We start from the raw sequence: 13,490 nt of genomic DNA on the forward strand, positions 1-13,490 counted from the left end.
TTTTCCTATAAACCAGCTAACATAAATATGCCAAAGAAATATATCAAGCCCTACAGCTTAGGTAATGGTGCCTGCGCGGAGGAGGTGGTGACCCACCAAGTTCCCACGGGTGTTACGGGATAAGACACAGGACCACAGCTCTTCCCCCTTCTGGTTTCCTCCTGTTTGAAATGGGGCTTCAGAGTCTCTAAGGAACAGAGGAAAGCTGATCAAAAATTAACTCCTCATCCTTCTGATAAAAATTGAAAAACTCCAGCTGAAACCTTGCAATTTTATTTTCAGCCAAGAAAACAAGCAAACAAAAAAAAAATTTGAAAATACACTGCTTCTAATCCCCGAAGCAGCTACAGGCTGTGGCAGCAGCAACGTGTACTTTACCAGCTGGCACACACTCAAAGCTGTCATAAAAAAAAAAAAAAAGAAAAAAAAAAGGTATTTTAAATCAGTCGACATTCAAAAAGCCTGACAATAGCACGAACCCTGGCACACTGCCTGGATGGTGGATCTCGGTGTTCACCGGGCCAGAGAAGCAAGGACGCCCTGTCCTCCGTCCTCACCTAATATTCAGCCCACGCTCCCCAGCATCTCCTGGTACCTCCTGCCTGCCCACAGACAGTGAGGCCCCAGGTGAGCCCTTGGCAGCCCGGCTGGTGAGTGGTAGGTGACAGCATCTTTGCAGATCAGCCTTAGAAAATGCTGCAGAAATGGCAAGACACAGGAAAGCAAAGGGGCATGCAAGATTTCTGCACAAAGGAAAGGCCTTTTGCTCCCTCTGTGCAAATACTTCATACATTTAATCTGTGTGTAGGTGCATGTATGAGGGCAACACATTTGCCAAAAAATCATATACTGTTCTCTCTGATTGGTCGCAGAAGGAAAATCCTGAGATCAGTACAGAAAGAGAGAGGAGCATTTACTTGGGTTGGCTTTGCACTCCAGTTTCACAAGAACATGAACAATAATATCTGAAGTGTGGAATACTTCAGTGGGTTATACTATGGGTTTATAAAATAAACCCATGGCTTATAAATCCCAATAGCCACAACAGGGCTATCTTGTGCAATTTTCCTTCCATTTGCAGAGGTCCAGAGCTCTAGATACTTCTAAATTATGTTTGAAACTCTATGTGCCCCCCTTCATTGGATGAGAGACTGGGGCACAGAGAAGTTAAGCAAATCCCCCAAAAGTCATAGAAGACTCAATTACAACACCAGAAACACAGTTCCAGTCTGGTAAATCACAGTATCTTAGCTCAGACATTTTATGAACTGGATTACAAAACCCAACTGTTCATCACACCAGTACAACACTAGAAATACTCTGACTATTAAAGCCTAAGAACCTACTACAACCTATAGAAGAGCCTGAAACCCTGAAGATTAATGCAAGACGGCTGCTGTGTCAACCCTGAAAGACTTCTGCGTATGATCCACTGCCACAGAGTCCTCTCCCCCTTCATCTGTGAGATCAGTAGCAACAAAGCAGAGAGACACCAGTGCCGTCCTTCCACAACTGCAAGATCATAATCTTGCCAGTGCCGGCATGGATCGAAAGTGCACTTGACTTTGATGTTGCTCCACCGTATGCTCACACAGTCCCAGACAATCCCTATGAGACTGTGAGTGTTGTCGTATGCCCAGAAAGACTTCCGAGAAATGCCTTCAAATTCCGCTTTGAAACTTTGCTACCATGGACTAAACTAACTCTTCATGACTCCCTCGCTGCAACAGATTCACAGCCTAGCTGACTTTATTCTTCTGCCTTTCACAAAAAATAACTCTGTATTGATTTGGTATTGTAAAAAGCCGTTACATTTGTAGTTTCAAGAAGCTAAAAAAAAAAATCCCTGGACACTTTTCCCTGGGTAAAAGAAAACTGAAATTGGAGCACTGCCTTCTTTAGACAAAGCATCTCCCTTTATTTGTGTGCATTCCCCAGGCACACGCATTTATACATACACACTTTCCTGTTCCTGGGAAAAATGGTTAACAGCTTCTTTCCTCTTTCGCCCAGTGTCTCAGCCCTTTTCTGCATTCTTCCTATATTGATTTTCTCATCCCAAATGCACTTTTACCATTACAGTCACGTGACTACAGGAAGCACACTTCCCCTCCTCCCCGCATTTCCCTTCCATTGAAGTGGTGATTCCTTGGAGAGGAGAAAGGAAGAAACACAACATATAGGTTGGGCTCTGTTAATTCCTGTGGGTTTTTGGTTGGTTGCTTGGCTGGTTGGTTGGTTTTGGTTTGGTTTGAGTTTGGTTTTTTCTCTCCCTCTCTCCTATTTCTGGTCTTCCTCAAAGAATGCCCCCTATAACTGATGGGCTTTCCCAATTATCTTCGACCTACCAATATGAAATAGGTTTCCTGGATGAGTCCTATGTTGCATTGCAGCTGAATGTGCCCCCTAATTTTGCAATCACAGTATCCTAGCACCACGAGTTAAAGACTGCAGGGATGCACAGCCTATCCTGACAAAAATCTTCCTTCTGTATAAACACAGATTATATTTTTCAGTAGTTTGTGTTTAACCAGAACTAGCAGTTTCTCTTGCTTCAATAATGCTACTGGTGCTCCCGTGCCAATACAGCTCATCCATGAGAAGCCTCTGTGTCCCATATGAACAGGCTTTAAAAAAACAGAAGGCTAAAATGCAAAATCACAGGCTGTTTCCTCCCTATACAGGGATTTGATAATATTGAGAAACCCACAAATAAACTATCTGTAATAGGAGCAGAGGCCTACAGGCACTGTCTACAAGTATGTAGGGAATAAGCTGGTTTCACAGCACTTCGGATTCCTTGTCAGTGGAGTTCCCATACTTTCACTGGAAATATCTGAATTTTAGGCAGCTTGCATTGCTGTGCTGGAATTTAGGCCTCCACCTCCCACTCTGGTCGCAATAAAAATCCAGTATTCACTAGCATGTCCAATACCTATGGACAACAGATAGTGCTATGTACAACAGATAGTGTTATGCACAGTCACAGCAACCATACAGCATGGACGAGCTTTCTCAAACCAGTTGGGATCTCCATACCAGTTGCAGCATTGCTTTCAGCCAAGGTTCCCTTTGGGACTGGTTACTGCCCGTCAGAAAGATTCACAGGTTATAGAAAAACCTTCAGATTGGTTGCTACTTCCTTCTCTGGAAAGCCGAGCAACCACTGCTTCGGCTCCTGTACTGACTTGTGTCCCTGATGGCAGGAGCACCTGTTCACCACAAAACAATTCCCTGAAAAATACTGGCTTTGCTTGGGTTGTATCTCCAAAGGAGCTTCCACAGCCTGAAGTCGGACACCTGTCCCAGAAAAAAAACCTGAACTGGCCACCAGTGTAGTCCCAGCTTCCTGCACTTCAGGAGTCTGGGTATCAAGCCTGGCTTCTGTATTTCAGGATGCCTCTGCCCCCAAGAGCTCACCACATGAAGCCAAATGAGTTGACCTTTATATTAAAAAAGAGGGAACATGAGGGGACCACGTGGTCCTTTGACATCCATTTTTTTGAGTGAATGGATGTTCATGATATTCACCTTAAGCAGCACTTAATTGAACACTTTCCCTTCATTTGCATTAGAGTCACTGAACCCTTTCTGATGAGCTGAGTGTCTTGTCATCCAGTAATGCCACAAGCAGGTCAGAAGTCTCTTTCCCCTCCTGCATGCAAGACCCAGAGCTGTACTAAAGGAGCCTTGTTACAATTCCATCTACCTCACTAGGGCTGTGTCCTCTTCTGATTTTTATTTGCTGCTGCAAAGCAAATGCCACAACTTCTTGAACTGCCTCTGGTGTCCTTTCCTTGTCCCTCATCTGCAGGATCAATTGGGCTTCTGCTCATTGATCTACTGCTAATTTCACAGGATCTCCTGGGGGTCCTTTGCTACTGGAGCTTGCACTGGTCTTCCCCTTGACCTTCCCAACACAAAGCTGGGTGCAAGCACAAAGTTGTGGACAGACTGTGCATCAGTGTGGCTGCTCTGCTCAGCACAGGTGTTGCACCATATGCCACCAGAGAAGGGTCTATGAATCCCAAGGTAATTTCATCCCTGAGTATTATCTGCATTGACCTGAGCAGGAAACCCCATTTGGGATTCTCACAGGTCATATCTACCATGGGAGAAACTACACATAACGTGAAATCAGGTGCTTCTTTGATCTAACTGTTTATTTTAAAGGCCCATTTACTTAAAGAAATAGTAACCACACCATATCACAATGTCATTTTTCTTCCAGTCCAAGCGTTTTGGGTCAGAAGAAACATCAAGATACTGGTCTTTTCCAGTTGTTGCTAGTAATTTGAATACTTTCCTATCTCTCTGCAAAACCTCAGAAATCAGGCCTGGATGAGTAGAATGGGGGAGAGGGAGGACTGAGGGGGAGAGGAAGACAGTCTTTCCACTACCTGAATTTAGAAGGTGGCTTCCAAAACAAACCTTCAGACTGATTCTTACAAGGTGCAGACTGGTTCATGTAACCTTGCTAAAAATGAGTATAAAAATTCATGCCTAGTTTTCATCACATGAGTTCAACCTCCTCAAGTACACAGTGCGGGAACCTCAGTAGAGCAGAGCTCCAAAAAATAGTTATAAAGGACACCTGAAACACAACAGCATCAGGGTGGGATACAACACGTTACCCTGAAAAGAAACCTGCTGCCCACCTGAAACCTGCTGAGCCACCCACCCTGGGGTTCTTCACTGCCATGTGGAACCACAGCCACATGCTTGACCTCCTGTAATATTATTCCTGAAGCATTTCCTCCAGAAATGATGCTTCAGCACCAGGAAACTTAACACTTTGGAGCTGACATGTCATTCAAAATACTTCCAGAAACAAGGATGTGCGTTGCTTGAGGCTGATGAGACTATAAGGTGGAGTTAGCAGCAAACCAAACAAAGATCCAGATCATTCTTCTTTCCCCAATTAGTCTACAAACACTTTCCCCCTGTACCAGGTGTTTATTTCTGTGTTCAAGTTACTGCTTTGTGACCTGTAAACCTTTCTGTGACCTATTGCTATGTAACGATGTGTGAGGACAGAAGAAAACATACTTTTAGCCCAGAAGTTTTCAGACATACCTGGAAAATATCCAAATGTATTTTCCCAGCTGTAGGAAAGACAAGTTGTCACTTAAGAACATCCTCACTGTTAAATGTGATTAGTTTTAGAATTTGCAAGTACAGTGCTGAAATCCATTCTTTAAATGTGAAATTACATGCCGGTGCCAGGTACAAATAAGTGACTCAGCTGACAGCCACAGAACATTTGAGAAACCATTAAAATAGCCTAGAATTTAAATGGAATTAATTCACCTTCTATACCCACTGTGTTATTTCTACCAGAAAATAAGAGAACTTCTTGCTTTTTCCTTAGGAAATGTTTCTTAAAACGCAGATGCAATCAAAGTACTAAAGGAATTTTTTATTGTGTCATTTTTCATCCCAATTAGCAAGTAATAATGGCACAAAGGTATGTAACAGGTCCCCGAAGTATGTCTCTTAATCCAGCCCTGCGGTTGTGGGATTACAACTGCATCATCTGCCAGATGTTATCTTTTCCACGTATCATCAAGTAAACATTTACAATATATCTGTGACAGAGGCCTTCCTAAGAGCTTGCTTGGTACAAGGATGATTTTCAGTGGCTTGGCCAGAGGAACATGGAGTAGGGCCTTTCCACAGAGCGGTCTGTGGGGTGGCAGTTTGCCCAAATTGCCCCATTGGGAATCAGATTTCTGGTTCAGGTTCACACCTTCTCCGAGCCCGAACCCAGAAGCTGTTGCCCTGTGGGGATGGAGGATGAAGGGGCTGTGGTCAGCTGTAATCTCTGCCCAGCGAGTCCTGGGGTCTCTTGCAAGGAAGCCCCGGGCCTGCGCTATGGAAAAAATATTCTACTGTGAAGAACAGAGTCTGTCATTTTCCTTCATATTTGCCTCTTCCACCACATTTTCAGCAGAGTCTTTCCTATTCTAAAGGGAAAAGTTATTCATTGAACTGTTATTTTTTAGGAGGACAGTTTAAACGGGTTCTCTAGACACACAAGCATGTGCCACAGGAGAAAGGCCAGGCCATGCAGATGATGGAAACTCAACATTCTTTTTTGTCTGGGTGGCATCTACAAGTGTCAAATAAATGTAAAGCTCTTCAAAAGAATTTTTGAGGTCTAATAACTCACATGTTTTTGCACAGCACTTTGGAATATATCAGAATCTTGAAGATTCCTGTACCTTAGCATTAAATAATACCAACACCATGGAAAAAGCGCACCAAACTGAACAGAAATGTAAATGCTTTTTAGCATCCTATAATGTTCAGGAGAAGAAAATCATTAGTTCATGGAGATTCAAAAGAATGGATTAAATTGTTTTTCAAAGGTTGTACTTATTTGAATACTAGGCTTTTCTAGATGTTATCTCAAAAGCTATCTGAAATGACTAGAGAACTGTAAAGGCTGTGTTATTAAATGCTATAGGGCTTTTCCCCAAAAGGTATCTGAATTACTTTTGGAGCCCTCAGAATCTTATTATTTGACTAAGAGTATTTTTAAATGAATGGACTGTTCAAACCATTGGGAATGAAATACAGCGTACTAGCTCTGCATACTTTAAAATATTTTTTAAAAACCCGTAGAAGAAATCATGCATACTGTTATTTAGTACAGAAATTTGTCACCTCATACAAACTACCCTCCTGATCACCCTTCTCTCTTAAATGCCTTGAAATGTACAACATCTGGCTCTGTGGTCACACCAGAGACTTTAGAGAGGGAAAGGCCACATGTCTTTAGAGTCATGTCTAAGGTTGATTTTATGTACAGTCTTAAAATGTGCACCCTTTTGGTCACTGTCTTCATGTGAAAGACACGGGGAAGACCTGTATGTACAGCTGATCTGGACCTACAAATCTCAGTTGAACCATCTCAAATTTGACACTGAAGGAATGCAGGATTTTAGTTAGAAGCATCTCTAATGACAGATACAGAATAACAGAGAGAAGGTGAGAGATAGTAATTTGCCATAAACTGGTAAAAGTTCCTCAGATAAGAGATGGAGTCAGAGTTCTTGTCAACTTTCCCCTCTGCATAGAACATGGCTATAGGAAAATCTTGCTGATGAAACTGTAAAGCCTGTTAAGTGGGATTTCCAGCGTCCTGGCTCAGCTGGCAACTAATTCATTTTGCCTTTGCCTAGCAGGGATTTTCCATGCAGCGGCCTCTTGTTTGCTATGTAAGACATTTAAGTATTTGTTAGTGTCATAGCCAGAGCCAGATGATGTTTATTCTGCTAACATCCAGTTGGACTCCAGCAGCGCTCATTGAGGTCAGGGCTTTATTTATAGAAGCAGATATACATTGAGATTCATTTTCCTTCCCTTGCTGTAATCTACCTAAGCTCATCCAAAATAGAAAGAAACATGCAGACATGCAAGTAATATACTAATTGGGCCAGATCCATGAATTAGCACAGCACCATAGAAGCCAAAGGAAAAAAAGCATTTTTGAGCAGCTGAGGATCTTGTCTATTATTTCTCCGAGGGAAGGGAGGGCTTCAAATCCAGAAATTATAAAGCAGAAAGCAAAAACAACCAAGGAACAAAATGTCCCGGCAAGTGGCAGAACAGGTCTGCAATGTGAAGTCCTTCCACCGAGATCTGCAATTTGAAGTTGGTTGTTTGGTTTGGTTTTTGGTTTTTGGTTTTTTTTCTCCTGCATTCCCAATCACCAGAAAGTGCAAGAATCAGAGTGCAGAGAGCTCGGAGCAAGGAAAAGTAACAAGACTTAAAGCATTTTACCTGCTGAAACTGAGAAGACATTGCCAACGTTTGCAGTCTGAGAGAAAGCAAAGCAGAAGAAGAGCTGCAGGTAAGATCCCCAGACCCGCGGGCTGAGGACCAACATGCTGCCTGCGCCCAGGCAGGTTCCAGCTCGGAGGCGCAGGGCTGCTTTGAGGATCTCTCTCCCCTCTCTCCCTCTCTGCCTCTTCCCTCACTGTGGGATGCGTGTGTGTGTCTGTCTGTTTGTGTCTGTCTGTGTCTCTCTCTCTCTCTCTCTCTCCCTCCCTGCCGCCCCCCCTCCCCGTGCCTTTAGGAAGCAAGAATGCCAACCATTTCCCATTAAATCTTCTCCTTACACTAGACACGGTTATATTTAACTCCTGCACTGGATCAGTTGCCCCTATTGTGGACATTAGCTGCTAAAGCTGGGGCATGAGGGATGCTGGTTTTGCTAACAGAAGCAAAAAGGCACTTTGGATAATAATAATGATGAGCAGGAAAGGGAGAAATTACGAACTGGGCTATAAACAGGATCCTTCGGTGCAGGCAACCAGACACTGGCGTCGAGATGGATAAAAACCGTGATCGATCATCTTCTACAGGTCACTAATTGCCTTAATGAGAAAGATGAACAGTGGCTTAACATCTATTTATCACTGGCAGTTACAAGCGTTACATTCATTCGCAGCATGCATCGCAGTCTGAGGGATGCCACAAAGGCTTTGCAAACTGCAGAACAGGTTCTTATTTAGGATTTAAGTGAAAATGACAGTATTGCTGATAGTGCCAGACATCGGAGGACTGCAAAGAGTTTGCTGACAAGGTGCAACAGGTGGAAGAAACAATACGTGTGCCATGATGGGGCAAGTGAAACACTCTCAGCTCTGCGGTGGTGACAGTCACACACAGCACTGTGGGAAGAAAAAAAACCCCTGACTCTGAAAAGCAGCGTGTGCCCTTGTCACCTGTAAAAGAGCCTGGTGTTTCTGTGCCTTATTCTAACCGGCAGGGCTTTGCAAATAAACTTCTGTCCTCAAAAATAACTAGCATGGGGATCCTCCTTTCTGCCTGGGATCTGACAGTGGTTTCCATGAAAACCAGAGGTACTCCCTTAGAATGAAAACCATCACTTCTTCCTCTCTTCCAGACAGAGATGATTTTCTTTGCCCACTGTTAATTGTTACTCCCAAGACAAACATGGAAATCTTTTGGATTAATTATAGATTTTTTTTTTTGTCATTTGAGAAAAATACTCATTGACACAGATGATGACAAGTCCCTCTAGGTGTTAACTCCTACTGAGTGAGGTATTTCCACAATTCTAGTTAAACAGCCTTGGCTGTTCCTTTCAAGACATTGCAAACATATTAACAAAATCTTTCTAAGTGTAATAGTTTGATGGGAACAATCGTATCTGCCTTATATATTTCTGTCCCTAAAGGACATGCTTAGTATAATCATGATGCTTTCTAAAATCCCTTTCCAGTATTGCAACACTTGGGATAACTGAATTAATTTTTTAAATTCAGTCTATCTTATTTCACTGTCTGTTACTTTTTAGTATTTGGCTATTTTTAGTGAAGATGGTAATTTGTCCTCTTTCTTCTTTGACCAAGATGACTACAGATTAAGTAAGTGCCATTAGTTCTCTTGGCAAACTGCCCTTCAGAGGGAAAGGCATAGTTCCTGCAAAGTTTATCATGACAAGCCCTAAGTGTATAAGACAAACGTTTAGTTGTCTGATTAAAAGGTAAGCAGGGGACAATCCCCTTACTAGAAGCCTGGAAAAAATTGGATGCTGGAAAAAAATGCTCAAAAGTTAAAATGTCAAGATTTTACCAAAAGATTCACCTCTGGAAATGTTTGATCAACTCAATAGTTCATCAAAGCAACAACTGAGTAATTTCAAATCCTTGTGAAATCCTCCTGTAGTCTTTTAGCAATAGAAAATTTGGTAGAAATTTGTAGTACAAAATATGTTCTATTTGATAAGGAAATTAATTATTCCAATAACACCACAAAGAATCAGGATCATGCAGTAAGACTCATATCTTTTCCCTCCTCCTTTACCAATTTCAGTTCTTCCTTCTTTGACCTAGAACAGAAATGCATATTTGGGTAAAAATGCAAGAACATCTTACTTGAAGAACATTGCAAGGTATTGTATCACAAACCACATGCACCCTTCCAAGCTGCTTGAAAGAAGACAGGAACAAAGAAGACACCTTTCCCTCACAAGTGTGAGTGCTATATTGGAGGTGGCCAGAAGTGATAGAGAAAACCAGGGCTGCTTCTGAGTTGAAAAAAATTTGTAGTTAGTTTTGCAGTAAATTCTTAAATAGAGATTGTTCATAAATTTTTTTCAGTGGAGAACCCTGATTAAAAATGGATGTTTTGTCAACATCCTCCTTTCTTTTGACTTAGTGTCTCCATCATTCTCAAGTGCAAGCACTCTTTTTTGTTTCCTTTAATTTTAAGGCCTTGGCCAGCTAAACCTGCTGGCAAGGTTGCTTACGGAGAAGAATAAAGTCCATTTGAAATAAGACAATAGCTGTGGGCTTTTCACTTTTGACTTGTACAAGAGTGACACTCCGTGTTAAGTGGTGTTCCACGCTAGATGACAAGGATGTACAGCTGGTTACACGGCATGTTTCTGACCTCCGTGGCATCGGCACATGTGATGGAGACAAACCCAAGGCAGGGAAGTGCCACGTAGCAGAATGAGTCTTACACAGTGCGAGAAACTTGACAGACGTGTGCATTCCAGGCCCCCGAGCTATCAATCATCTGTCAGCTTGCTCAGTCAAGCAGCTCATTCCTCCAGCGATTCCCATGTGCACACAAAGCCAACCGAAAGCTTCTGCTCCCTTCAGAGAGCTCTGCACCAGGTGGTTAAGGCCAATGCTCTGAGATTAAACGTAAATCCTTGGCCTAGCCAAACAGCAAATTAATAACAAAATAATTTTTTCATCCTTCTGTAGTCACTGCAGCTGCTGCTGCTGGTGTACTGAAAACCCACATTAATATGACTTCATGGTGCAACCACTCGAGAAGATCCCATAAAAATTTGGGAAAATATTTTTAAAAAATCTTAAATTTTTTGCTACATAATTATGGATTTGCTAGAAACAGAGGAAGTGTTTCTTCCTGCATAATTCATATTCATGTCTTACTTAGAATTGCTACCATGATACCAGGAGTAGTGTCCATCAAATGGAAACACAATGGCTTCAGCTGTGCTTTTATTTGAGATGACATCATCTTAAGAAAGAAACACAGCAAAGGATTTTTACTCTGCAGTTTCTGAGTCTTATAAAATACCTCAATGCCCTTCGGTATACCTCAAGGGTTTTGAGGATTTGACTTTAAAAAATTGTTCCACAGTAAGAACCCCAAAACGTTAAATGTCACCTGCAGTTTATTGTTCAAAGATAAAGATCCCCACAGTTTTACCACAGGGAATCAACTGCAGTTTAGAAAATCCTATTTTGAGTAGATGCCATAGCAACTAAAAATGTCAAAAGCCAACCAACACACAAACAAGGAAAAAAAAAAAAGTCTGCACAGTTTACCTGCTCAAGTAGCTGTAACTTGACCTTTTCAACCCAGAACTGAACTCTTAGAAGAGGGTGGAAGAGTCGCTGATCATCCTACATGTAAACAGAATTTATGAACCTATCTTTTCTATGCAAGAATTAATGACTATTTGTTAAAAAGAAGGCTTCTTCCAAGTTCTATCTGCTTTTGGTTGGCAGGTCCTTCATCGACAAGCCAAGGAAAAGTTAATGTAGTTAAAACATCATCAATCTTAAGGTCCTATGTGAACACAGTTCTAGTTAAAAGGACAAAGATAATTGAGACTTTCTAGTTCAAAAGTCTGGAAGCTCTTCTGCTGAGTAGGGCAAAGGTAAAACAGCAACCCAGTGTTAATACAATAATTCAATAACAGATTATGTCTGCAAAGTAGTACAGAAGAATTCTGCTCATTCAATTAGTGTAGAAGATGGAAAAGATCCTTTATAATTACGTTTTCCTTGTTAGAGAGTTATTTAGCAACAATTGTTTTTCACAATAAAAACACCTGTTCAAGTTTGCACATCTGAATCAGTTACACCTAAAATTTAGGTTTAACACTTTGAAAACATAGCTAATGTTACTTTGGAAGATGGTATTATCTACAGGTACAAAGGCAGCTGCTGAAGTAAAAAAGATAGTAAGTACAGAAAAAAACCCAACAGCTTCACCATTTCCTTGCTAGCATACTTAGATCTAATTCAGAAGCCCATATAGGAATAGGGCCACTAACTGTGAGAGGATGTAAACTCAGCCACATGAGAAAGTTCTGAGTTAATCGACAACTCCACTTGTGGCAGTGACCCAGCGGGGTATCAGGTCACAGGGCAGGTGGCCAACTCAAGGCAAGCCAGTGCCAGTAAGTCTTCATCAGATTAGTCACTGGGTGACCAGGGTGAAGGCAGGACACTGATGGCAGGACACGGATGTTCCGGTAAGGCCTAGCAACTTCCAAAACCAACCATTTCTGCAAATTAGCCACTTAATGGATGTTACATATTCCACAACAAGTAGTGGCCTTCTGACCTCCTCTTTTCTCTCTACTCTGTATTTGCAGAAATGCAAAACTGGCTAGAGAGTATAATTTATTTTTACGCCTTTCAGAGGTGATTTGTTTCCACAACAGCCCAGCTCTCGCCTCATTTTTAGAAAGCTGAGCTCCAAACTCTAACTTTGCACCTTTAGTCTTATATCAAAGGCCTGTTCCTTCACTTTTTTCCTCCTCTGAGTAATCCTCATGCATACATTTCTTCTTCTATTGATGATAATGGAACAAACTACAGCATGAAAGAGTTATGACCATGATTAAAGATTATGGGATAATGCCAAGTGACTTCCATCAAAGCTATCAGAAGGACCTCACTGTGGCCTTTTAGCGTTGGAAGGCTCAACAAAAGAGGACAATTTAAAAACAATAATTCAGTCACTGACTTTATAACATTACTCTTCTTCCTCTTTCCTGTTTATTTGCCTTTTAGACCTTGCCTTTCAAATGCAAACCATTTAGCATTTGCTGTGGGATTGTATAAAATTGTGTACAATGGCAGGGTAAGAAAGGCAGAAATATGTCTGTATAAATAATGTAGTTGACATGTAGAAGGCCTATGCTTCCCTATGATGCATGCACCTGCTGTAAAAGTTGATATAAGCAGGAATCCTATGGATTTGCTGGATGTGTTGATCAAATGTGCAGAAAGTCTGACGGCTCCTCAAGATGTTCAGGCACTAGATGGTTATTTGGTGGACATACAGCATGTCCAACATGTTCCATTTGTGCTGCATCTACTGCACAGGAGCAGACTGTCATGCAGGACGTGTGTACAATTCTTGATGCTTCTTGGATGCGATGAACTCACCACACGCTCATAAGTCTGCACAGAATCAAGAGATACGTCTAGGATTGCCAGGTATTTGGAAATCCTGGACAAACAGGAAAAATCCTAGAATTATTCATAGAAAAATGTCCCATTGGAAAAAAAGAGGATGCCCATGGGAATCTGTATGTACAATGGCCCTGAGAATGGGAGTCCTGGCCAGCTGAGATCTATGGTTACCAGTTCGTAAGTGGATAAACAGCCTTCAGCATCCTAGGGTGGTGAACTGCAAACAAGTTACACCTATAACTCAGTCTGTTCTTGGTATTTACA

At 41.8% G+C, this 13,490-nt stretch overlaps 1 protein-coding gene across 1 annotated transcript in view; it reads right to left on the bottom strand.

Moving 5' to 3' along the window:
* Window positions 1-7,894, bottom strand: part of COLQ (collagen like tail subunit of asymmetric acetylcholinesterase) — a 40,817-nt gene extending 32,923 nt beyond the window's left edge. The window contains exon 1 of the mRNA XM_065628856.1: window positions 7,789-7,894. Coding sequence (XP_065484928.1) covers window positions 7,789-7,894 — 106 coding nt within the window. The remainder of the gene's footprint in view (window positions 1-7,788) is intronic.
* Window positions 7,895-13,490: the final 5,596 nt, after the last annotated feature.

The sequence above is a fragment of the Caloenas nicobarica genome, chromosome 2 (assembly GCF_036013445.1).
Source record: "Caloenas nicobarica isolate bCalNic1 chromosome 2, bCalNic1.hap1, whole genome shotgun sequence".
Classification (NCBI taxonomy): domain Eukaryota; kingdom Metazoa; phylum Chordata; class Aves; order Columbiformes; family Columbidae; genus Caloenas; species Caloenas nicobarica.